Here is a 27,925-nt window from a genome sequence, read left to right as displayed (position 1 = left end):
CCTTGTTCAAATTAATGGGGAAATCATCGCTTTCTCGGTCCGAATCGCTCTAGCTGCTGGTGGCCATGATTGTAAACAATGTTCAGATGTGAGGAGCTCCACAACCCGTGACGTCACGCGCACATCGTCTGCTACTTCCGGTACAGGCAAGGCTTTTTTATTAGCGACCAAAAGTTGCGAACTTTATTGTCGATGTTCTCTACTAAATCCTTTCAGCAAAAATATGTCAATATCGCGAAATGATGAAGTATGACACATAGAATGGACCTGCTATCCCCGTTTATAAGAAAATCTCATGTCAGTAGGCCTTTAAAAAAGACATATTTGTATAATATAAGCCAGCTGCCTGGCAGTAGTTGGAAGTCTAGAAGTAAAGCTCCTTTCTTAAAGTGTGTTTCAGATCGATGTGATACTCCTGCCCAGGGTACCTGCTGTTGTGTGTAAAGACGGCTCCGTTCACCTCCAGGTGCAGATCCACCAGGTGTCTGCTCCTGTCAGAACACAAACACGTGTTTAAGCTCCTTTTCAAACAAGAAGAATGTACTTTCCATCCGTGAGGAAGATCTACCCCCTCTGGCCTCTGAGCACGGCGTCCGTCAACGCCTGCAGGTAAACGGAGCGATGTGGTTCTTGCTGCAGCTGGTCTTCTCCGGTCCAGCAGTGACTCCAGAACACATCCGCACGCGACGGGATTGAACTGGGACCCGCCGGACAAACACCGGCGTCCGTGTCCAAATCCTCATCCTGTGGATTGGATCCGGCGAGGGGCTGGAACTCCGGGACCCGGTAGCCCTGGATGAAGAAGAGTTTGGGCTTGTCGACCAGCGCGGAACACACGTCACCGGCGAACTGACGGCTAAGATCGTCCAGCAGGAGGCTCTCATCGGATGGATCCGTGGCCAGGAGATGAGTGGCGGTGGTGCGGCTAATGACGCAGCAGACGAAGCCATCGCCCTTGAGCTCCTTACTTCCCTGGGCTAGACCTCTGAGCACTGAGACCGTCTGAGCAACACTCAGACATTTGTGCAAGGTCACGTTGAAGTGCAGCGACCTAAACGTGTGCTCCAGCATCTCTGAGGAACAAAAATGAGACCTGAATGACACTCCAGAACAGGGGTGCCCACACTTTTTCTGCAGGCGAGCTACTTTTCAATTGACCAACCCGAGGGGATCTACCTCATTTATATATATCATTTATATTTATTTATTTATGAAAGAGACATTTTTGTAAACAAGTTAAATGTGTTTAATGATAATACAAGCATGTGTAACACATATAGATGTCTTTCTTTCACCAAGACAAGAATATAAGTTGGTGTATTACCTGATTCTGATGACTCGCATTGATTGGAATCAGACAGTAATGATGATAACGCCCACATTTTCAAATGGAGGAGAAAAAAAGTTGTCCTTTCTGTACAATACCACATGAAAGTGGTTGGTTTTTGGCATCTAATTCATCCAGCTTCCGTACACTTTACAAGAAAAACATTGGCGGCAAATTCCGTAGCTTGCTTGATTGACATTCACGGCACCCGAGGGTCTTGTGAGATGACGCTGGCTGCTGCCAGTTCATTATTATGAAAAAATGACAGAGAGGAAGGCGAGAAACACTTTTTATTTCAACAGACTTTGGCGCCGTCCCTTCCGTCAAAACTCTAAAGGCCGACTGCACATTTCCTATCTTCACAATAAAAGCCCTGCTTCATGCTGCCTGCGCTAACAAAATAAGAGTCTCAGAAAGCTGGCGTGCACAAGTGATGTGCACGCCAGCTTTCTGAGGGATCGCTTGTGCACGCCAGTTTTCCGAGACTCTGTATTTAGTTAGCGCAGGCAGCATGAAGCAGGGCTTTTATTGTGAAGATAGGAAATGTGCAGTCGGCCTTTAGAGTTTTGACGGAAGGTACGGCGCGAGAGTCTGTTGAAATAAAAAGTGTTTCTCGCCTTCCTCTCGGTCATATTTTCATAATAATGATCTTGCAGCAGCCAGCGTCATCTCACAAGACCCTCCGGTACCGTGAATGTCATTTAAGTGACGTCTTGGTGAAGATTGATGATCACTCATTTTTAGGTCTATTTTTTTTAAAAGCCTGGCTGGAGATCGACTGACACACCCCCCGCGGTCGACTGGTAGCTCGCGATCGACGTAATGGGCACCCCTGCTCCAGAACCATCTCCAAATGTCACACAGGCATTAATGTTCATGTATTACTCAATTGTCTGCTCATTAAGTCCCCTAATTCAGCAAACGGGACTTTTTAATGTTCTACAGCAGGGGTCTGGAACCTTTTTTGGCTGAGAGAGCCATGAAAGCCAAATATTTTAAAATGTATTTCCATGAGAGGCATATAATATTTTTTTTAACACTGAATACAACTAAATATGGGCATTTTTAAGTAAGACCAACATTTTTAGAGTATATTAAGTCTCTCATTCTTTTTAAAGGGGCGGTATAGCTCGTTTGGTAGAGCGGCCATGCCAGCAATTTGAGGGTTCCAGGTTCGATTCCCGCTTTCGCCATCCTAGTCACTGCCGTTGTGTCCTTGGGCAAGGCACTTTACCCACCTAATCCCAGTGCCACCCACACTGGTTTAAATGGAACTTAGATATTGGGTTTCACTATGTAAAGCGCTTAGAGTCACTCGAGAAAAACGCTATATAAATATAATTCACTTCACATTATCAGCAGACCTGTGTAAGCGTCAATATATACCTTGATGTTGCAGAAAAGAAGACCACATGCTTTTTTAACCGATTTCCGAACTCTAAAAAGGTGAATTTGGCGATTTAAACGCCTTTCAATTGTTCGCCTGTCGGAGCGATGACCTTTCACCCACGGGAAGCGACCCGCCATTTTCTCAAACACATTACACACACCAAGTCAAATCAGCTCTATTTTCCGTTTTTTCGACTGTTTTCCGTACCTTGGAGACATCATGCCTCGTCGGTGTGTTGTCGGAGGGTCTAACAACACCAACAGAGACGGATTCAAGTTGCAACAGTGGTCAAAAGATGCGAAAGTCCCTCGTTTGTTCCGCACACTTTACCGACGACAGCTAAGCTAGATGGCACAGAGATGGCAAGAATGTGTGGATATCCTGCGACACTCAAAGCAGGTTAATTTCCAACAATAAAGTCAACGAAATCACAAAAGTGAGTTTTTTTGATGTTACTGACTTATGTGTAGTGTGCTAATCAGACATATTTGGTCACGGCATGACTGCAAGCTTATCGATGCTAACATGCTATTTAGGCTAGCTGTATGTCCATGTTGCATCATTATGCCTAATTTGTAGCTACATTTCCCTCCATCCACATTTAATGCCAAACAAACACATACCAATCGTTGGTTAGAAGGCGATCGCCGAATTCGTCTGCGCTTCCTCCCGTGTCGCTGTCTGTCATGATACGGCTCAAAAGCTTCTGTTTCTTCTTTAATTTCGTTTTCGGTACCTGCCTCCACACTCTAACCATCCGTTTCAATACACGTGTAATCTGTTGAATCGCTTACGGCGCTGAAGTCCGAGTCTGAATCCGAGCTACTATGCTATACCTTTCCGTGCTATCCGCCATGTTTTTTTTGGTGGCTTCACGAAGTGACGTCACAGGACAATAGATGGGTGGATATAGCGATGGTGTAAATCAGGCACTTTGAAGCCAGTTTTCGGGATATTGCGCGATGGGTAACATTTTGAGAAAAACTTCGAAAAATAAAGTAAGCCACTGGGAACTGATTTTTATTGGTTTTAATCCTTCTGAAATTGTGATAATGTTCCCCTTTGATAACATTGTTATTTTGAAGCAGAACCAATAATACTTGTTGAACAGGTGCGGTAGTAAACGGATGGATGGATTAAAATGCATGAGAATGTTTTATATTTTGAACGTTATTTTTAACACTGTGATTACCAGCGGAATTATTCATTACTGATCATGTTAAGCAATGTTAGCTAAGATTTATCTGAGAGCCAGATGCAGTCATCAAAAGAGTCATCTAGAGCCATAGGTTCCCTACCCCTGTTCTACAGTAAACTGCAACCGACGTGGCCTCGCTTTTGAAGTCATGTGATGTCAAAAAAGGTAAAACTCAGACATGTTAGCTACCGTATTTTCCGGACTATAAAGGCGCACTTAAAATCCTTTTTGTCCCCCTCAAAACTCGACAGTGCGCCTAATGTCCGGAATAATTCTGGTTTTGCTTACCGACCTCGAAGCTATTTTATTCGGTACATGGTGTAATGACAAGTGTGATCAGTAGATGGCAGTCAAACACAAGAGATATGTGTGGACTGCAATATGACTCAAGTAAACAACAACAGCATCCATCCATTTTCTACAGCTTATTCTCTTTGGAGTAGCGGGGGGCGATGGTGCCTATCTCAGCTACAATCGGGCGGAAGGCGGGGTACACCCTGGACAAGTCGCCACGTCATCACATGACCAACACAGATAGACAAACAACATTCACACTCACATTCACACACTCGGGCCAATTTAGTGTTGCCAATCAACCTATCCCCAGGTGCATGTCTTTGGAGGTGGGAGGGACCTATCCCCAGGTGCATGTCTTTGGAAGTGGGAGGGGCCTATTCCCAGGTGCATGTCTTTGGAGGTGGGAGGGGCCTATCCCCAGGTGCATGTCTTTGGAGGTGGGAGGGGCCTATCCCCAGGTGCATGTCTTTGGAGGTGGGAGGGACCTATCCCCAGGTGCATGTCTTTGGAAGTGGGAGGGGCCTATTCCCAGGTGCATGTCTTTGGAGGTGGGAGGGGCTTATCCCCAGGTGCATGTCTTTGGAAGTGGGAGGGGCCTATTCCCAGGTGCATGTCTTTGGAGGGTGGGAGGGGCCTATCCCCAGGTGAATGTCTTTGGAAGTGGGAGGGGCCCATCCCCAGGTGCATGTCTTTGGAGGTGGGAGGGACCTATCCCCAGGTGCATGTCTTTGGAGGTGGGAGGGACCTATCCCCAGGTGAATGTCTTTGGAAGTGGGAGGGGCCCATCCCCAGGTGCAGGTCTTTGGAAGTGGGAGGGGCCTATCCCCAGGTGCATGTCTTTGGAGGTGGGAGGGGGCCTATCCCCAGGTGCATGTCTTTGGAGGTGGGAGGGACCTATCCCCAGGTGCATGTCTTTGGAAGTGGGAGGGGCCTATTCCCAGGTGCATGTCTTTGGAGGTGGGAGGGGCCTATCCCCAGGTGCATGTCTTTGGAAGTGGGAGGGGCCTATTCCCAGGTGCATGTCTTTGGAGGTGGGAGGGGCCTATCCACAGGTGAATGTCTTTGGAAGTGGGAGGGGCCCATCCCCAGGTGCATGTCTTTGGAGGTGGGAGGGACCTATCCCCACGTGCATGTCTTTGGAGGTGGGAGGGACCTATCCCCAGGTGAATGTCTTTGGAAGTGGGAGGGGCCCATCCCCAGGTGCATGTCTTTGGAGGTGGGAGGGACCTATCCCCAGGTGCATGTCTTTGGAAGTGGGAGGGGCCTATCCCCAGGTGCAGGTCTTTGGAAGTGGGAGGGGCCTATCCCCAGGTGCATGTCTTTGGAGGTGGGAGGGGCCTATCCCCAGGTGCATGTCTTTGGAGGTGGGAGGGACCTATCCCCAGGTGCAGGTCTTTGGAAGTGGGAGGGGCCTATCCCCAGGTGCATGTCTTTGGAGGTGGGAGGGACCTATCCCCAGGTGCATGTATTTGGAGGAGGGAGGGGCCTATCCCCAGGTGCATGTCTTTGGAAGTGGGAGGGGCCTATCCCCAGGGGCATGTCTTTGGAAGTGGGAGGAAGCCGGAGTACCCGGAAGGAACCCACGCATTCACGGGGAGAACATGCAAACTTATATGTTAAGTTGAAAATATAGAAGATTACACACAGCGCTCAAAATGTTTTAGTAGGACTTTGGTAAGCTATGAAGCCGCACCGCCTGATGGATTGTACTGTGCTTCAACGTACGAGTATTATGGTGTGTGTATAAGGTAATACATTGTGTAGAGGCGGAGCCGAGGCAGGGCACACCAAAGATGGCTGCGAGGAGGCGCGGACTGCGAGCAAGCAGCGAGGCAAGGCGTGCCGGAATCAACCCCGCAAGTATTATCAGGTGTGTGGGTCGCCCAGTAGCTCTACTACTGCTAGCTATGATTGTAAACAATGTTCAGATGTGAGGAGCCCTACAACCCGTGACATCACGCGCACATCGTCCGCTACTTCCGGTACAGGCAAGGCTTTTTTATTAGCGACCTAAACTTGACAACTTTATCGTCGATGTTCTCTACTAAAATCTTTCAACAAAATTATGGCGATATCGCAAAATGATCAAGTATGACACATAGAATGGACCTGCTATCCCCGTTTAAATAAGAACATCTCCTTTCAGTAGGCCTTTAAATGGCTTTCTCAGCCAGAAACGTTCCCGACCCCTGCTGTAAAGCGTCTTTGAATACTCTGAAAAGCGCTATACCAAATAAAATGTATTATTATTATTATTATTTTGCTAACATTTATTTACAGGTTAGGATGCATATTAAAGAGAAAAAATGTGTGTGCCTGTCTCACATAAGGATTTAATGCAAAAAAGTGCAGTTCTCCTTTCAGATATATCAGAAAGAAGTAGAAACAGCCCCACCTGCTGTTCTGGTGGGGCACTCACACCAAGTATCATTACAATGTGGAACACCTTTTATCCATCCATCCATTTTCTACCGCTTGTCCCTGTTATACTTATGTGTACAGTGGGGAAAAAAAGTATTTAGTCAGCAAGTTCTCCCACTTAAAATGATGACAGAGGTCTGTAATTTTCATCATAGGTACACTTCAACTGTGAGAGACAGAATGTGAAAAAAAAATCCAGGAATTTTAAAGAATTTATTTGTAAATTATGGTGGAAAATAAGTATTTGGTCAACCATTCAAAGCTCTCACTGATGGAAGGAGGTTTTGGCTCAAAATCTCACGATACATGGCCCCATTCATTCTTTCCTTAACACGGATCAATCGTCCTGTCCCCTTGGCAGAAAAACAGCCCCAAAGCATGATGTTTCCACCCCCCTGCTTCACAGTAGGTGTGGTGTTCTTGGGATGCAACTTTATTATTATTATTTTTTTTTTTTATGTTTATTGTTCTTCGGTCAATGGTCAACAAAGCAAACAACCAGTTGTACATTCATAAATTGAAAATAAAAAGTTGTACATTCATAGATTGAAAAGAAAAAATGTTGCAGACCAAAGGGTTTAGGCTGAAGTTAAACACTTTTTGCGACTAACCCTGTAAACAATTTCAAGTACAAAATAAACTTCCGAAAATTATAAAATGTCCTTTGCACAATTTATTATAAATACACATTATAAACAACATGAACGTAGTTCAATTTTATACAGAGTACAGGCATGTGAAATATCCCTGTGTACATATTAAACCTTTGCACTAATTATATAAACAATATATACAAACAATTGTACTTCTATTATTATTTATATCTCATGTTTAATTTTCAATTAACATTAATCATAGTAATTAACTACAATGTTCATTCAAGAGTGATATATTTCTCAGTATTATCCACTCCAAACACGACGAGTTGAGTTTATACCAAAATGGATACATGGATGATACAGCAGAGGATTGGGAGAATGTCATGTGGTCAGATGAAACCAAAATAGAACTTTTTGGTATAAACTCAACTCGTCGTGTTTGGAGGAAGAAGAAAACTGAGTGGCATCCCAAGAACACCATACCTACTGTGAAGCATGGGGGTGTAAACATCATGCTTTGGGGCTTTTTTTCTGCTAAGGGGACAGGACGATTGATCCGTGTTAAGGAAAGAATGAATGGGGCCATGTATCGTGAGATTTGGAGCCAAAACCTCCTTCCATCAGTGAGAGCTTTCAATGGTTGACCAAATACTTATTTTCACGATATTGCCATATTTTTGCTGAAAGGATTTAGTAGAGAACATCGACGATAACGTTCACAACTTTTGGTCGCTGTACCGGAAGTAGCAGACGACGTGCGCGTGACATCACGGGTTGTGGAGCTCCTCACATCTGAACATTGTTTACAATCATGGCCACCAGCAGCGAGGGCGATTCGAACCGAGAAAGCGACAATTCCCCCATTAATTTGAGCGAGGATGAAAGATTCGTGGATGAGGAAAGTGAGAGTGAAGGACTAGGAAAAAAAAAGTAAAAAAAAAAGAAAAGGCGATTGCAGTGGGAGCGATTCAGATGTTATTAGACACATTTACTAGGATAATTCTGGCAAATCCCTTATCGGTATAGCAAATGCCCTTAGCGGTATAGCTCGGTTGGTAGAGTGGCCGTACCAGCAACTTGAGGGTTGCAGGTTCGATTCCCGCTTCCGCCATCCTAGTCACTGCCGTTGTGTCCTTGGGCAAGAACCTTTACCAAACCTGCTCCCAGTGCCACCCACACTGGTTTAAATGTAACTTAGATATTGGGTTTCACTATGTAAAGCGCTTTGAGTCACTAGAGAAAAGCGCTATATAAATATAATTCACTTCACTTCACTTTCACCATAATTTACTAATAAATTCTTTAAAATTCCTGAATTTTTTTTCCCACATTCTGTCTCTCACAGTTGAAGTGTACCTATGATGAAAATGACAGACCTCTGTCATCTTTTTAAGTGGGAGAACTTGCACAATCAGTGGCTGACTAAATACTTTTTTGCCCCACTGTATATGTACAATGCTGCAAATGACCACAATAAGAAAAGGGACTGGAGAGCTGGCGTGTCTTACCTCCATCATTACCCACACAGTCTATGATGACACACAGTCCTCTGGGCTTACTGCTAAACTTGTATTTGTTGACGTGACTCTAAAACACACATGCAGACAGAGACTATTAGAAATACACTACAGGCTGGGATAAACTGTACAATGTAGGAGAAAACTTCTGGACAAAAGTCTTGGGACACAACTATTTGGACCAGATGCCTTAGGTCCTCGTTAATTGTTATTCTGTATCTAATATTTGTTTTCAGACATTGTGGGGACAATTTAGGTAAAGCCCACTTTCTGTTCTAGCATGACTGTCCAGCAGGGTCCATAAAAGCTCACTTTTTTTATGGTGCAACATACCTGGAAACATTTCTAATATCTCTCTGAATTCCTACTTGGGTGTTCCAATACTTTTGTCCAAACATTTCACATGTCTGACTGTTCTAGTACCTGGCAGGTCTGCTGTACTTTGGTCTCAAGCATATTTGTGTTTCCTGAAATCAAAAGTAATGGGACATCAGTGACAATTTTAACTGGACTTACAAACCCCGTTTCCATATGAGTTGGGAAATTGTGTTAGATGTAAATATAAACAGAATACAATGATTTGCAAATCCTTTTCAAGCCATATTCAGTTGAATATGCTACAAAGACAACATATTTGATGTTCGAACTGATAAACATTTTTTTTTTGTTTGCAAATAATCATTAACTTCAGAATTTGATGCCAGCAACACGTGACAAAGAAGTTGGGAAAGGTGGTAATAAATACTGATAAAGTTGAGGAATGCTCATCACACACTTATTTGTGTGCAGGCTAATTGGGAACAGGTGGGTGTCATGATTGGGTATAAAAACAGCTTCCCAAAAAATGCTCAGTCTTTCACAAGAAAGGATGGGGCGAGGTACACCCCTTTGTCCACAACTGCGTGAGCAAATAGTCAAACAGTTTGAGAACAACCTTTCTCAAAGTGCAATTGCAAGAAATTTAGGGATTTCAACATCTACGCTCCATAATATCATCAAAAGGTTCAGAGAATCTGGAGAAATCACTCCACGTAAGCGGCATGGCCGGAAACCAACATTGAATGACCGTGACCTTCCATCCCTCAGACGGCACTGTATCAAAAACCGACACAAATCTCTAAAGGATATCACCACATGGGCTCAGGAACACTTCAGAAAACCACTGTCACTAAATACAGTTGGTCGCTACATCTGTAAGTGCAAGTTAAAGCTCTACTATGCAAAGCGAAAGCTATTTATCAACAACATCCAGAAACGCCGCCGGCTTCTCTGCGCCCGAGATCATCTAAGATGGACTGATGCAAAGTGGAAAAGTGTTCTGTGGTCTGACAAGTCCACATTTCAAATTGTTTTTGGAAATATTCGACATCGTGTCATCCGGACCAAAGGGGAAGCAAACCATCCAGACTGTTAGCGACGCAAAGTTCAAAAGCCAGCATCTGTGATGGTATGGGGGTGCCTTAGTGCCCAAGGCATGGGTAACTTACACATCTGTGAAGGCCCCATTAATGCTGAAAGGTACATACAGGTTTTGGAACAACATATGCTGCCATCTAAGTGCTGTCTTTTTCATGGACGCCCCTGCTTATTTCAGCAAGACAATGCCAAGCCACATTCAGCACGTGTTACAACAATGTGGCTTCGTAAAAAAAGAGTGCTGGTACTTTCCTGGCCCGCCTGCAGTCCAGACCTGTATCCCATGGAAAATGTGTGGCGCATTATGAAGCCTAAAATACGACAGCGGAGACCCCGGACTGTTGAACGACTGAAGCTCTACATAAAACAAGAATGGGAAAGAATTATTGAAAGCTTCAACAATTAGTTTCCTCAGTTCCCAAACGTTTATTGAGTGTTGTTAAAAGAAAAGGTGATGTAACACAGTGGTGAACATGCCCTTTCCCAACTACTTTGGCACGTGTTGCAGCCATGAAATTCTAAGTTAAATATTATTTGCAAAAAAAATAAAGTTTATGAGTTTGAACATCAAATATGTTGTCTTTGTAGTGCATTCAACTGAATATGGGTTGAAAAGGATTTGCAAATCATTGTATTCTGTTTATATTTACATCTAACACAGTTTCCCAACTCATATGGAAATGGGGTTTGTATTTTGTCCATCATTCACAAACCCTATGTAAGACAAGAACACATGTTCTCCTTTTTTAATGTTTTTTATATTTTCAATATCCGGCAAGTATGAAGTGGTTAACAATTAACCTCGGGAGTAATCTATTGCGCCCATAAAGCCCTTCAAATAGATTCAAAATCCACCAACAATACTTGTGTGACCTGAATATTAACAAAATATTAAGGATATTTTTATTATAAGCCCTAACACTGAATAACTACTTTAAGCAACGCCGTCATCCAAAAGAGGATGACTCAGTGGCCTAGTGGTTAGTGTGTCTGCCTTGAGATCGGTAGGTTAGGAGTTCAAACCCCGGCCGAGTCATACCAAAGACTACAAAAAAATGGGACCCATTGCCTCCCTGCTTGGCACTCAGCATCAAGGGTTGGAATTGGGGGTTAAATCACCATAAATGATTCCCGGGCGCGGCACCGCTGCTGCTCACTGCTCCCCTCACCTCCCAGGGGGTGATCAAGGGGATGGGTCGAATGCAGAGGACAAATTTCACCACACCTAGTGTGTGTGTGACAATCATTGGTACTTTAACTTTATACTGCTATATTGACATATTGAGCCAGTGAACTGCTGCATCGCCTCTGAGTTAGAGAAAGTAAATTCTATATTATAAACCTAACTCTCACCTGGATAATAGAAGGTTGTGGTGTAAAACCGTTAAATTGGTAAACTTTGACATTCAATTTAGAACCGGCAGCTGGTATGCGGCCACCTTCTTTTTTTTTTTTTTTACCTGGGTGGTGGATTATGATTAATTCTTCATCTAAACAGGACGATATGAACATCCTATCAGTCGGCATCCCAGTTAGAGCTGCCATTGTACTTGGGTTATACGGTATACCGGTACTGGTATAGTGTCGCGGTACTAATCAATCAATATGTTTTATTTTATTTAAGGACAAACCGGCAACAAGAAACATATTTCGAATGTACCATAAGAGTTGTTGTTGAAATTAAGCCAATATTGCAATTTTTTGTGGTCCCCTTTATCTAAAAAAAAAGTATTGAAAAGTTCCGAAAAGTATCAAAATACATTTTAGTACCGGTACAACACTACATTGTACATTAAGTGATTGTTTTATTAGGGCCTAAACAACGCAGATTTTCTTCTATGCGTTTTTGAAGTCCTTCACATGCACAAAAAGTCCCCATAACTTGAAAAATGTTATATTTTGGGGGCACCAAAAATAAAATTTCAGACATGATTCACAAGCACCACCTTTTAAAATTACACAAAATTAGCCCCTCCTACCAGTTTTACGTATTAACATGAAAATCACAGATGTCTATCATGACGGGACGCACATGAAAGTCTCAGCTAACCCATACCTGAAACCCAACATATTTAAGCGAAAAAAAGGGTTTGTACTTTAGCAAACTTCTTGTTAGAATAACTATGTGCAAGTTATCACACAACTCTTATGTTTAAAGGGCCGTTGCCTATAGTTATTAGCTATTGTGCTCAAGTTGTACTTTTCTATCTGTGCAAGGACAAAAGTTATCAGTCACGGCTTATATTTTGTTTGTCGTAGCCCACTAACAGCCAAGGACTTGAAGGACCTCAACGAAGATAAAACGACAACACGCAAACGAAGCAAAGACAAGGCAATCACAAGGCCCCCAGCACATTCCGTCACGTATTGTGCAAAGTGGAAGCTGCTTTCCACTCCTTTTAGAGGCGGCCTCGGTGATGTAACCAGGGACATCCCAAAAAAATACATTAGCACGTGGGCTGGACTTTAGAGCGTAGGTTGTTTCTGTAACTAAAGTACAGCCCAAAACGTCTCTCCTCATTGAGCTAAATTGAACTCTGTCTCTGCATGATTCCTTGCTTTTTGTCTGTTTAATAGATGTCATCAGTGTTTGAACCTGACATCTTCTCCTGGGGACTTTGACCAAATGAGTTACAGTTAAAATTATAGATACTGCACATCAACTGCGAACTAATTTTTCCCACGCCATAAGATTTACTGCGCTTTAGATGATCGTATTGTGCAAAGTGGAAGCTGCTTTGCACGAAATGTGTGGCCCCTCCTTTTAGAGGCGGCCTCAGTGATGTAACCAGGGACCTCCCAAAAAAAATACATTAGCACGTGGGCTGGACTTTAGAGCGTAGGATGTTTCTGTAACTAGAGTACAGCCCAAAACCTCTCTCCTCATTGAGCTAAATTGAACTCTGTCTCTGCATGATTCCTTGCTTCTTGTCTGTTTAATAGATGTCATCAGCGTTTGAACCTGACATCTTCTCCTGGGGACTTTGACCAAATGAGTTACAGTTAAAATTATAGATACTGCACATCAACTGCGAACTAATGTTTCCCACGCCGTAAGATTTACTGCGCTTTAGATGATCGTATTGTGCAAAGTGGAAGCTGCTTTGCATGAAATGTGTGGCCACTCCTTTTAGAGGCGGCCTCAGTGATGTAACCAGGGACCTCCCCAAAAAATACATTAGCACGTGGGCTGGACTTTAGAGCGTAGGTTGTTTCCGTAACTAGAGTACAGCCCAAAACGTCTCTCCTCATTGAGCTAAATTGAACTCTGTCTCTGCATGATTCCTTGCTTCTTGTCTGTTTAATAGATGAACCTGAAATTTTCTCCTGGGGACTTTGACCAAATGACTTACAGTTAAAATTATAGATACTGCACATCAACTGCGAACTAATTTTTCCCACGCCATAAGATTTACTGCGCTTTAGATGATCGGATCTGAAATTAAGCGGTCAGGTCGGGGTCTGATCATGCCTCAATGTTAATTTAACACTGCTATCACCCCTTTGGGGTGAACATTTATACCAGTCATAACTTCCTTCCACATGCTCTGATCTTCCCAAATGCCAAATTATAACTATTATCATTTCTTTATAATCAACATCGTCAAAGTACTCACCTGACTTTTTGTACACCTTCAGTTTGTTGGCCAAGTCTACCCGGCGAATGTGTACTAAATATTCCTCCAGAATGTCCACTCTTTGGGATGAAACTTTACCCAGGTGCTCAAGTTCTATAACAAGGTCCAGAAAGTTCTGCCAGAGAGAAGTAGGGCAATATTTAGCACAGGAAGTGAATGTGTCCTGGAATGCCATGATTACATCAATCAAAAATGCTGTTTTGGCTTAGTCACAACAACAAATATTCCCACCCAGGAATGTACCGGAACGGACGTTCAATCACCTTGGCTTGTTCCCTCTTCTTACGCCCCAAGATGTTGGACAGCAGGAACTTAAGCATGCTTACATCTCCACTGGTCATGTCCTCACTTAATTGAGTCATCAGCACTCTGCAGGAATAGGAATCACATTCACATTTCATAGACAAACACATCAGTCAACTGCCTTTGATAAATACTAAACAGTGTAACCACACATACAAACAACATTTGATTGGCAAATTTGGCATAAACCCTTTGGAAAAATGTGCAACGTGTGTTTTAATTGTGTAAATAATGGTGCAATTTATGCAAATCCACTTGCCCCTTCACTTTTGTTTTGGTATGTATTTAAAGGCCTACTGAAATGAGATGTTCTTATTCAAACGGGGATAGCAGGTCCATTCTATGTGTCATACTTGATCATTACGCGATATTGTCATATTTCTGCTGAAAAGATTTAGTAGAGAACATCGACGATAAAGTTCGCAACTTTTGGTCGCTAATAAAAAAGCCTTGCCTGTACCGGAAGTAACAGATGAAGTGCGCGTGACGTCACGGGTTGTGGAGCTCCTCACATCTGAACATTGTTTACAATCATGGCCACCAGCAGCAAGAGCGATTCGGACCGAGAAAGCGACAATTTCCCCATTAATTTAAGCGAGGATGAAAGATTCGTGGATAAGGAAATTCAGAGTGAAGAACTAGAAAAAAAAAGGAAAAAAAAAAAACTTTGAATAAAGTGGGAGCGATTCAGATGTGATTAGACACATTTACTAGGGATAATTCTGGAAAATCCCTTCTCTTTCTATTGTGTTGCTAGTGTTTTAGTGAGATTAAATAGTACCTAAAAGTCGTAGGCGTGTGGCCACGGGTGTGTTAAACCGTGAGTGTCTCTGAGGGAAGTCACGCAGCTGCTGGAGGACGCTGGCTCCGCTGATGTCTCCGGTAAGAGCAGTCTTATTACCACAATTTTCTCACCGAAAACTGCCGGTTGACATGTTCGCTTGACCGCTCTGTTCCATATTAAAGCTTCAACTTTGGGAATTTTGAACAAGGAAACACCGGCTGTTTGTGTGGCTAAACGCTAAAAGCTTCAGACCTCACTCTATCTACTTTGACTTCTCCATTATTAATTGAACAAATAGCAAAAGATTCAGCAACACAGATGTCCAGAATACTGTGTAATTATGTGATTAAAGCAGACTACTTATAGCTTGGATATGGCTGGAAAATAATTGTCCGCTACAACTCGAGACGTCAAACGCACGCGTCATCATACCGCAACGTTTTCAACACGACACTTCGTGGGAAATTTAAAATTGCAATTTAGTAAACTAAAAATGCCGCATTGGCATGTGTTGCAATGTTAATATTTCATCATTGATATATAAACTATCAGACTGCGTGGTGGGTAGGCCTTTAAAACTGTGTGCATATGCCTTTTCTATGTATAGTGCTTTTGTATATACTATAAAACAGAGTATAGATACATAAATATACACACACACATATACATACTGTATACATATATATATATATACATATATATACATATATATATATATATATACACACACACACACATATGTATACATATATATGTATATACTTATATACATATATATATATATATATATATACATATATATGTATATATATATATTGAAAGTACACGCATATATATTTATATATATACACATATATATATTGAAAGTACATGCATATATATATATATATATATATATATATATATATGTATATGTATATATATGCGTATATTTTCGGTGTACGTACAGGGTTAAGAAGGGGTTATGATACATAACGAATTGTGAAGCTGTGTGCACACAGCAACATTTGTGAGGGAGGGGCAGAGACAGAGAGCAAAGTAGTTAATTGATTGTTAATCAAAGCATACTTGGTCAACAGCCATACAGGTCACACTGAGGGTGGCTGTATAAACAATTTTAACACTGTTACAAATATGTGCCACACCTTGTACCCACACCAAACAAGAATGACAAACACATTTCGGGAGAACATCCGCACCGTAACACAATATAAAAACACAACAGAACAAATGCCCAGACCCCCTTGCGGCACTAACTCTTCCGGCACACTACAATATACACCCCCCCGCCCCACCTCAACCCTGATTACATCACATCAAATATTCCACTTTGAAAAATATTTTTGGTGGATGATTTTGCATATTTTGTGTTTGCCATAAAAAAACAGTTTTGTCATACAAAAAAGGCGGAAAAAAAAAAAAAAAAAAAACATAAAAAAACTAATACATTTTGAAATGAGGAATAGATCTAAAGTTGATGTAGACTCCAGAGATATAAGTGTTATATATAAAATATATGTATGCCCTGACACACCATTATCATCATTTCATGACCCAAGCAAAACCCTTTTTCCACTTTTATACTGAAATAAATACACCTACAACTAATTATATAAAAACTACCAGCAGCGGTAAAGTTTAGATCCAAAAAGGAAAGAAGAAAGTGAATGAGTGTTTATAACTGAATACATTTACATATGTATACAAATTTGTCTTCTTTTTTTATTATTTCTTTTAATGAATTAAGTAACGTTTATGACAACCTTTTTCAATCGAACCCCAGGGGTTGGATGAGTCGTCCTCAGGGGTTCGACGGAGCCTCCGCCGCGGAGGTCAAGACACACCCGACTAATCGTGTAAATAAAAACTTCTCCCTATCGGCTTTATGGATATGTCAACAGCAGAAGTCAGACTGATTTGCATGTGTTTAAGTTGTTGTGTGTTGCTTTTGTTCTTTGAAAAAGGTGATGACACCCAACTCTACATGCCCCTAAAGCTGACCAACACGCCGGATTGTAGTCAACTGGAGGCGTGTCTTAATGAAATTAAACAATGGATGTCCGCTAACTTTTTGCAACTCAACGCCAAAAAAACGGAAATGCTGATTATCGGTCCTGCTAGACACCGACCTCTATTTAATAATACAACTCTAACATTTGACAACCAAACAATTAAACAAGGCGACTCGGTAAAGAACCTGGGTGTTATCTTTGACCCAACTCTCTCCTTTGAGTCACACATTAAAAGCGTTACTAAAACGGCCTTCTTTCGTCTCCATTCTGTCCACTAAAGACGCCGAGATCATTATCCATGCGTTTGTTACGTCTCGCCTCGATTACTGTAACGTATTATTTTCGGGTCTCCCCATGTCTAGCATTAAAAGATTACAGTTGGTACAAAATGCGGCTGCTAGACTTTTGACAAGAACAAGAAAGTTTGATCACATTACGCCTGTACTGTATATACCTTTATATACATATATACATACATATATACCTATACTGTATATACCTTTATATACATATATACATACATATATACCTATACTGTATATACCTTTATATACATATATACATACATATATACCTATACTGTATATACCTTTATATACATATATACATACATATATACCTATACTGGCTCACCTGCACTGGCTTCCTGTGCACTTAAGATGTGACTTTAAGGTTTTACTACTTACGTATAAAATACTACACGGTCTAGCTCCATCCTATCTTGCCGATTGTATTGTACCATATGTCCCGGCAAGAAATCTGCGTTCAAAGGACTCCGGCTTATTAGTGATTCCTAAAGCCCCAAAAAAGTCTGCGGGCTATAGAGCGTTTTCATTTCGGGCTCCAGTACTCTGGAATGCCCTCCCGGTAACAGTTCGAGATGCCACCTCAGTAGAAGCATTTAAGTCTCACCTTAAAACTCATTTGTATACTCTAGCCTTTAAATAGACTCCCTTTTTAGACCAGTTGATCTGCCGCTTCTTTTCTTTTTCTCCTATGTCCCACTCTCCCTTGTGGAGGGGGTCCGGTCCGATCCGGTGGCCATGTACTGCTCGCCTGTGTATCGGCTGGGGACATCTCTGCGCTGCTGATCCGCCTCCGCCTGGGATGGTTTCCTGTGAACGGGACTCTTGCTGCTGTGTTGGATCCGCTTTGGACTGGACTCTCACGACTGTGTTGGATCCATTATGGATTGAACTTTCACAGTATCATGTTAGACCCGCTCGACATCCATTGCTTTCCTCCTTATGTGGGCCTACCGAGGATGTCGTAGTGGTTCGTGTTGTGGTTTGTGCAGCCCTTTGAGACACTAGTGATTTAGGGCTATATAAGTAAACATTGATTGATGTTGATGCACGGTTCATTTTGTGCACCAGTGAAAAAAAAAACATAACTGTCTTGAATTTGAAACAAAAAACATTGTATTTTTTACTAATGAAGGGTTCGGTGAATGCTCATATGAAACTGGTGGGGTTCGGTATCTCCAACAGTATTTAGTGACACAGTATCAATACAGTTTTGCGATGTGTCGAAACCTACATGTAGCCTCATCAACCCATCACTACTAGATACCTTTAAATATGAAATGTTTTCTCACCTGAATTTTGGTAGAACCTGCCAGGACCCCAGATTTCTCTCCACCGCATCCCTGCTGAAACCAAACACCTTCCTCACAATGTCATACCTTCCCAAATGCACCAGGAGCTCCAGCAGGAACATATTCCCAGCTGTGCCATGGCTCATGGCTTTGGAGCGGAGTGTCTCCTTCACGCTGGCCACTGTGTTGTCTTCGTGCGAGCTTTCACACAAATACAACGCTTCCTTGCGTTCGTCGCGGCTGAGAGCCTCGGATATTTCGTCAATTCTCTGACTGGTCTCTGTATCTGGAACTGTATTGAAGCACTGGAGTTGATGAGAAGCCATTTGGATAATTCTGGGAACAAACACATAACACAGGGATGGTAGGCTGACCATATTCTCAAATCCCAAGGCGTGCCAAGGTGAAAATTTGCCAATGATACTTGAACTTGCTTTATAAATAATATATTTATTTAAATAAACATTTTTTCTCCTCTGTTGACAGTATAACAAAATAAGTCACACTTACCAGGGGCGCTAATTAATTTAAAACCTCTTCTCACTCCTGCGCTTACCAAAGGCATGCGGTAAAAGTAAGCATGCGCTAATTATTTTAAAACCCTCTTCTCACTCCGGCACTTACCAAAGGCATGCAGTAAAAATTTGAGTGCGATGTAAGCTTGGACTTTAAATCCGAACTGAATAGCTCTTAATCTTCTTCCCTTTATGCGATTTCAAATGACCAGTATTGAAATCAGCCTCCTCCATTTAGAAAATGATGACAGGGGAAGTGTCACTCGTGACGTCACGAGTTTGACCAGGCGGTAATACTAAGCATGCGCTAATTATTTTGCGAAGCGAGTTGGACCCGGCAGTAATTCAAGGCAGGCGCATACTATATGCCCGGCGGCAATTCAAGGAAATACGATATATAATGTAACATTCACAGTTTTTAAAAAAGTACGGCGGTAGCAATATTCAAAAATAACCTCTTGTATATATTATACACATAAATAATGCCTCAAAAAAGGTTAATTATATTTAAACAAAAAACAGCCCATTCTTTAAAATGTCTCTTCTCAGTCTAGTGGACCATTCTGATGTAAAAAAATATAAACAATGCCTCAAAACATTTGCAATAAAAACAGATGTTCTCAGAGAATACACCATAGGTCAGGGGTCTCCGACACGCGGCCCGCGAGACGTTATTTTGCGGCCCCCACCTTAATAGGAAAGTTTAATGTAAGTGCGGCCCGCAGGTTTTATAAGAATGCCGCTTGACAGCGATGTGTTATTTGGGTCCAAAATGGCTCTTTCAACGTTCTGGGTTGCCTACCCCTGCATTAGTGGAAAAGCGGCAAGGGAGTGAAAGCGACAGAGACGTTGCCATGGAGATAAGGGTTTTCTTACGTGCGACACCTGTCCGTCAGTAATAACAGTCCCCGATAACCTGGACCAATTCAAATCGTAATTTTTTTTTTTTTAATCGTTTTATTTGCATTGCCGCACACGATGAACACTACATATATTTCTATATGATGCTGGATAACACTCCGGGAGCCGTCACTTTTTTGCACTCGCTATCCCCTATGGCAGGGGTCGGGAACCTTTTTGGTTGAGAGAGCCATGAAAGCCAAATATTTCAAAATGTATTTCCGTGAGAGCCGTATAATATTTTTTAAACACTGAATACAACTAAATGTGTGCATTTTTAAGTAAAAACCTGTCATGTCTTTGTGATCATGTTCTGTTTAATTATGTTCTGTTTTGTTTTTGACTCCATTAGTTCCTGTTTTTGCGCACCCTGATTTGTTTTTGTTTCCATGACTACCAATCAGTTCACCTGTTTTCACGACTCACGCACCTGATTCACTTGAACTCATGTACCTGTTTTCAATCACCACGTCACCATTTAAGCCTGCAGTTGCCAGGCAGTCAGCCTGGCGACATCACCTTCTACTCACCCTCTATCACCTCCTACACACCTATGTTATCCATGCCGATGATCCATGCTCTTTCTCGGTCCAAGTAAGTTTTTCATGCCATAGTTTGTAAGGTTTTTTTTATGTTCATAGTTCTCCCATTGTGCGAGTTTTAGTTTTCATAGCCAAAGTGGCTTTCCACTTTGTTTATATGTATATATATGTCTTGATTGGATTATCCAGAGAATAGTGCTCGATACCGTGGTAGAGCGCAATATGTAGGTGTGGGAAAAAATCACAAGACTACTTCATCTATACAGAACTGTTTCATGAGGGGTTCCCGCAATCATCAGGAGATGATTGCGGGAACCCCTCATGAAACAGTTCTGTAGAGATGAAGTAGTCTTGTGATTTTTTCCCACACCTACATATATATATATATATATGTATATATATATATATATATATATATACTTTCCAGGCTATTATCCGCCGACTGCCATGTTGCTGTAGGGGGGGGAAGCAAAACGACACACATTGCGAAAATAACATTATTCTCCGTGCGTCAGCTAATTACAAATATATTCCATGCTGAGAATTATGCAAAAAAAATAATTTTAGGAAACCTTTTCTTGCGGCCCAGCCTCACCCAGACTCTGCATCCAGTGGCCCCCTGGTAAAGTGAGTTTGAGACCCCTGCCATAGGTGAAGGGTATTTCCCAAATCAGTAAAAACAACAAAAACAGAGGTAGCATTTCTGACCCAATTATTTTAGGCTTCTGTAAAAAAAATAATAATGCAGAGTCAACATTTAAAACAAAAACCAACACTTCCTGTCAACAGCGTCACTTCCCTAACTTCCCCGGAAGTCCCGCCCCCCGCTACAATATTTACAGCTAGAATTCACCAACTCGAGTAATATATATTCGGTAACTTAACCCTGGACGTACATTGAAAATACACGCAACTCTAATTCAAAATGCCGGACAATTGAAGCATTTAAAATAAAAAAAACGCCCGGACACCCCGCAAAAGAGGACATGTTCATCACTGTTGGTTTCAAGTCCTGTACAGTTATCAATAACACACGCTAAAGTTACCTCGTAATAGTTGTCTGTTGTCAGCGAATGTTAGGGCGATAATTTTTTTTAAAGAGTGGTAACTTTCCGACCAGATAATACTGAAACTACTGTGAAATGAAGAGGAAGTATGTCTACCCACAGTCTGTTCGGAAAGTCTTTACGGTAGTTCGAAGAGGAAGTGTCTGTGTGGAAAGGGGCGGGGTTTAGGTTATCTAACAAAGTAGGCGTAATACGTGCACGTTTAGAAACTAAATTATACATAAGATTTGAATTTACGTTTACGTTTACGTTTAGAAACTAAATTATAAATACTATTTGAATTTTAGTTAGGCAAAACACTTCATTACCAGAATAAAATAATGATTTCCAAGGCGGAAATAGTCGCCATCTAAAAAAATACTTCGTTACCAAAATAAAAGCATGATTTCTTAATGTATGCCAACGCGGAAATAGTCTCCGCCAATCACAGTACAGTATGGCCAACTCCTCAGTAAGAAAAGCAGCCATTGGCTGTCGTGAAAGTCCTGTCGCCCCTGGTGACGTCAATTCATTTGCATAATTCATTGCGATCAACGCTGTAGTAAAGATACAAAAAAAAGGAATTTTACCTTTGCAACCTTATTATCTTGTTCTGTATATTCTATAGTGTTTTGTATATTGTACAGGATTGCTTATTATTTTTATTGGATAGTAGTCTGTTTATTTCAATTGTTAGGTTTTTTTCCTTTATTAGCTCTTGTGTTATTTATTTTACCCCATATTTGTTCCCACTACTAAATTGGAGTCTTTAATCTCGTTATATGCAAATATAATGACAATAAAGTCCATTCTATTCTATTACCATGAATTGATTAATGTGGACCCCGACTTAAACAAGTTGAGAAACTTATTGGGGTGTTACCATTTAGTGGTCAATTGTACGGAATATGTACTGTACTGTGCAATCTACTAATAAAAGTTTCAATCAATCAATCAATCTATTAAATAAATGGGTTGTACTTGTATAGCGCTTTTCTACCTTCAAGGTACTCAAAGCGCTTTGACACTACTTCCACATTTACCCATTCACACACACATTCACACACTGATGGAGGGAGCTGCCATGCAAGGCGCCAACCAGCACCCATCAGGAGCAAGGGTGAAGTGTCTTGCTCAGGACACAACGGACGTGACGAGGTTGGTACTAGGTGGGATTTGAACCAGTGACCCTCGGGTTGCGCACGGTCACTCTTCCACTGCGCCATCTATTCTATTGTTATTCTATTGGCTGAGTTTTATATTCATAAATGTAAGTTTCTCAATAGTTGACCTGTCTTTTGTGCCTTTAAAAAATATTTAGAACCCTACATTAAAACACTCTATCTCTAACAACCAAAAATCTGTGAAAACGATGATGCTGTGTTCCAAATTTAAGTAATTTACTGAAATTGAGTGACCCTATGGCTTTGCACTTTGTTTATATATATATATATATATATATATATATATATATATATATATATATATATATATATATATATATATATATATATATATATATATATGTATATATATGTGTGTATATTTACGTATTTATTTATTTATTTAGTTGTTTGTATTCTATTTTAGTTACAACCCGCTGGCACTGTTTTGTACTGTTTTTGTACTATTTTGATAATTGTTTCTCGTCTGTTTGTAAATAAAGGTTAAAAAATTGAAAAAAAAATACAACCGAAAAAACACTAACCCACGGACATCCGGTTAGGGATTTCAAAATAAAGCGTGTTGACGCTAAAAAAAAAAATATCTATATATATATATGATTAGAACTGCAAATGACCTTTCTGCTTTTGATCCTTTTTTTAAATACATTTTTTTTTTTGCATTGTTAAATGTGAAGAGTGTCAAATTTGAGCAAAACAATGTAGGGTAAACTGTTTCAATGATTTATATTAGTTTGACATGAAAGTGATGACCGTTGTGGTGAAGAAGGAGCTGAGCTGGAAGGCAAAGCTCTCAATTTACCGGTCGATCTACGTTCCCATCCTCACCTATGGTCATGAGCTTTGGGTCATGACCGAAAGGATAAGATCACGGGTACAAGCGGCCGAAATGAGTTTCCTCCGCCGGGTGGCGGGGCTCTCCCTTAGAGATAGGGTGAGAAGCTCTGCCATCCGGGAGGAACTCAAAGTAAAGCCGCTGCTCCTCCACATCGAGAGGAGCCAGATGAGGTGGTTCGGGCATCTGGTCAGGATGCCACCCGAACGCCTCCCTAGGGAGGTGTTTAGGGCACGTCCAACCGGTAGGAGGCCACGGGGAAGACCCAGGACACGTTGGGAAGACTATGTGTCCCGGCTGGCCTGGGAACGCCTCGGGATCCCCCGGGAAGAGCTAGACGAAGTGGCTGGGGAGAGGGAAGTCTGGGTTTCCCTGCTTAGGCTGTTGCCCCCGCGACCCGACCTCGGATAAGCGGAAGATGATGGATGGATGGATGGATGGATGGATTAGAACTGCAAATGACCTTTCTGCTTTTGATCCTTTTTTTAAATACATTTTTTTTTTTGCATTGTTAAATGTGAAGAGTGTCAAATTTGAGCAAAACAATGTAGGGTAAACTGTTTCAATGATTTATATTAGTTTGACATGAAAGTGATGAAACACTGTATTCAAATTTCGAACTTAAAAGTGCTAGCTTTGCACATGCGCACTTCATTTGCAGGAGGTGCGTGGGTGATGCCAGCCAGCTAGATGTTCAACTTTTCTAGATATATAAAGATTTTTATTTACAACATTATGTAAATATATGCGAATATAAAAAGAGGTCAACTTTTTGTAAATATTTTTTTTGGGTGGGGAATTTTTTGTTTGTAATAGTTTTTTAATCGTCATTATTTTCTTCAAGTTATTGCAGTATGTCGCTGTGTAAAAAAAAAATAATAATAATTTTTTGCCAAATGGGCAGCATTTCAATTTCTTACACACACTTGTTATTACTGGATCTGTTCGCAGCCGAGTGTGAAGCGACCGGAATGAGAATCAGCACCTCCAAGTCCGAGTCCATGGTTCTCGCCCGGAAAAGGGTGGAGTGCCATCTCCGGGTTGGGGAGGAGACCCTGCCCCAAGTGGAGGAGTTCAAGTACCTAGGAGTCTTGTTCACGAGTGGGGGAAGAGTGGATCGTGAGATCCACAGGCGGATCGGTGCGGCGTCTTCAGTAATGCGGACGTGGTATCGATCCGTTGTGGTGAAGAAGGAGCTGAGCCGGAAGGCAAAGCTCTCAATTTACCGGTCGATCTACGTTCCCATCCTCACCTATGGTCATGAGCTTTGGGTCATGACCGAAAGGATAAGATCACGGGTACAAGCGGCCCAAATGAGTTTCCAGGTCTCTCCCTTAGAGATAGGGTGAGAAGCTCTGCCATCCGGGAGGAACTCAAAGTAAAGCCGCTGCTCCTCCATATGGAGAGGAGCCGGATGAGGTGGTACGAGAATCTGATCAGGATGCCACCCGAACGCCTCCCTAGGGAGGTGTTTAGGGCACGTCCAACCGGTAGGAGGCCACGGGGAAGACCCAGGACACGTTGGGAAGACTATGTCTCCCGGCTGGCCTGGGAACGCCTCGGGATCCCCCGGGAAGAGCTAGACGAAGTGGCTGGAGAGAGGGAAGTCTGGGCTTCCCTGCTTAGGCTGCTGCCCCCGCGACCCGACCTCGGATAAGCGGAAGATGATGGATGGATGGATGGACTTGTTATTACATATGTTGGCCAGAGGGGGAGCACTTCACTTTTTTACACACAATTGTTATTTCATATGTTGATCAGAGGGGGAGCAGTTCATAACCCATCCATCCATCCATTTTCTAGCGCTTATTCCCTTTTGGGGTCGCGGGGGGCGCTGGCGCCTATCTCAGCTACAATCGGGCGGAAGGCGGGGTACACCCTGGACAAGTTGCCACCTCATCGCAGGGCCAACACAGATAGACAGACAACATTCACACACTAGGGACCATTTAGTGTTGCCAATCAACCTATCCCCAGGTGCATGTATTTGGATCAAGACCCTTATTTAAGCCTGTCTTTGCCAGTCAGTCGGCCTGGCGTTATTGCTTGTTTAAAGTACCAATGATTGTCACATACACATTGGTGTGGTGAAATGTGTCCGCTGCATTTGACCCATCCCCTTGATCACCCCCTGGGAGGTGAGGGGAGCAGTGGGCAGCAGCGGTGATTCCAACCCTTGATGCTGAGTGCTAAGCAGGGAAGCAATGGGTCCCATTTTTTTTATAGTCTTTGGTATGACTCGGCCGGGGTTTGAACTCGCAACCTGCCGATCTCAGGTCGGACACTCTAACACTAGGGACCATTTAGTGTTGCCAATCAACCTATCCCCAGGTGCATGTCTTTGGAGGTGGGAGGAAGCCGGAGTACCCGGACGGAACCCACGCAGTCACGGGGAGAACATGTAAACTCCACACAGAAAGATCCCGAGCCTGGATTGGAACCCAGGACTGCAGGAACTTCGTATTGTGAGGCAGACGCACTAACCCTTCTTCCACCGTGAAGCCCGCAAGAATATAATAATAAAACATTTTTTTAAGTGAAATTCCCTCCAGTTCCTGTCATGTCTCTATTCCCCGCACTTTGAGAAACGCTGCAGTAGGCCTTTAAAAAGAATGTGTGAATGTGAGTGTGAATGTTGTCTGTCTATCTGTGTTGGCCCTGCGATGAGGTGGCGACTTGTGCAGGGTGTACCCCGCCTTCCGCCCGATTGTAGCTGAGATAGGCGCCAGCGCCCCCCGCGACCCCGAAAGGGAATAAGCGGTAGAAAATGGATGGATGGATGGGTTGCTGAATAGGGCCCGATGTGCTGTCCGACGGGCTTGAACGCATCTCGCTCCTCCCCCCCTTTACCGTTGAGACGAGCGAGGACTTCCGCCCTGGGGTGACCTGGAAGGACAGACGAGGAGAGACGCGGAACTACCAAACATTTGGAGTGAATTTGGCGGCGGCGAGAGTATCTAAATCTGTTTTGGCGGTTGAGCATAAGCTGTTTTGTGACTGGATCGAGATGGAAGGGGATAGTGACGGGATGTATGAGGATAGTATGGAAATGGATAGGACTAGAGGGGAGAGAGGAAAGAAGGGGAGAGGAGGGAGTGAAGGAAAGGCGAGTACTAAAAGAGTGCATGAAGACGATGAAGAGGTTGATAAGAGGAAAAGGGTTATGATGGATGAATATAAGATAATTTATACATTTAAATCAAACCAAGATATGAATGACATTAGTTTGATGACTCTGGTTAAGGGATTAAAGAAGGACATTGGAGAGGTGGAGATAGCCAAGGTGCTCAGGGACGGACGGCTGTTGATTAAATGCAAAAATGGAGAGCAAAAGAACAAAGCAATGCGATTGCAAAAACTGTGCAACAAAATAATAAAGGAAAAAATCGAAGTGGGAGAACGGAAGGGGGCAAGAGGAGTCGTGACAGGAATCCCAAGAGGAGAAAATTTAGATGATCTGAAAAGAGAAATAAAAGGAGGAACTGTCACTACGATGAAAAGATTGATGGCATTTAGGAACGGTGAAAAGACTGAGAGCGAATCCGTGCTAGTGCAATTTGCAGAGGAGGTCCTTCCAGAGAGAATCATGATTGGGTATCTAAGCTTCTATGTTAGAGCTTACGTGCCACCCCCAGTACGTTGTTTCAAGTGCCAACGCTATGGGCACATAGCTAGTGTGTGTCATGCTAAGATGAGATGTGGACGGTGTGGAGGAGAGCATGAATATGGACAATGTGGAGAAAATGAACAGGTCAAGTGTTGTAATTGTGGCGGGAATCACACAGCAGCGTATGGGGGCTGCATCATAAGAAAACAGGCAACAGAAGTACAGCAAATCAGAGTTGAACGAAATATTACTTATGCAGAGGCAGTTAAAATAAGAAATCAAGAAAGTGCAGAACAGGACAGAAGTGAAAATAGTTCAAGAAATAAAAAACAAGAGGCAGCAAATACAGGAATTTCCATGGATAAACTAGTTGTATTCCTGGCTTATGTAATAAATTGTACAGAACAGGCTAGAAACAAGACTGAGAAAATCAAAATAATTGTCAAAGCAGCAGCAAAGTTTCTAAATTTAAAAGAATTATCCTGGGAACAGGTGCAAGGTGAGCTACAGAGAGTAGACGAGACCGAGTCATGTTACCACAATCCAACGCCATGTTAATTGTTCAGTGGAATGCCAGAAGTCTGATAGCAAACGGACAGGAATTAAAGGGATATATTAATAATATGAAAAATAAACCACATATAATATGTATTCAAGAAACATGGCTGAAGCCAAAATTAAACTTTATAATAAAAGGATATATAACGATACGTAAAGATAGGAATGATGGGCAAGGAGGAGGATGTGCCATATTTATTAAGGAAGATATGCATTATTCAATATTAAAAGTAAAACAA

The 27,925-nt window shown here is 42.2% G+C and overlaps 1 protein-coding gene across 4 annotated transcripts in view; it reads right to left on the bottom strand.

The window, feature by feature from the left end:
- Positions 1-21,673, bottom strand: part of LOC133538470 (CASP8 and FADD-like apoptosis regulator) — a 61,985-nt gene extending 40,312 nt beyond the window's left edge. The window contains exons 1-8 of one of the 4 annotated variants that reach the window (XR_009803004.1): positions 21,503-21,665; positions 18,500-18,835; positions 14,067-14,172; positions 13,783-13,918; positions 9,173-9,216; positions 8,741-8,819; positions 569-1,073; positions 308-491 (exon numbers count right to left, since the gene is read on the bottom strand). Coding sequence is in view for 3 of the 4 variants with exons in the window: in XM_061880119.1 (XP_061736103.1) it covers positions 365-491; positions 569-1,073; positions 8,741-8,819; positions 9,173-9,216; positions 13,783-13,918; positions 14,067-14,172; positions 18,500-18,825 (1,323 nt within the window). In the remaining variant the exon portion in view is untranslated. Of the gene's footprint in view, positions 1-262; positions 492-568; positions 1,074-8,740; positions 8,820-9,172; positions 9,217-13,782; positions 13,919-14,066; positions 14,173-18,499; positions 18,836-21,502 lie in introns of those variants that run through there. The other 3 variants (XM_061880119.1, XM_061880118.1, XM_061880120.1) reach the window with 3 other exon arrangements.
- Between the last annotated feature and the right edge of the window lie 6,252 nt (positions 21,674-27,925).

This window comes from Nerophis ophidion, linkage group LG19 (assembly GCF_033978795.1).
Source record: "Nerophis ophidion isolate RoL-2023_Sa linkage group LG19, RoL_Noph_v1.0, whole genome shotgun sequence".
Taxonomy (NCBI): domain Eukaryota; kingdom Metazoa; phylum Chordata; class Actinopteri; order Syngnathiformes; family Syngnathidae; genus Nerophis; species Nerophis ophidion.
Note: the sequence above shows the minus strand (reverse complement) of the source record. Positions and strands in the feature narration are given on the sequence as shown.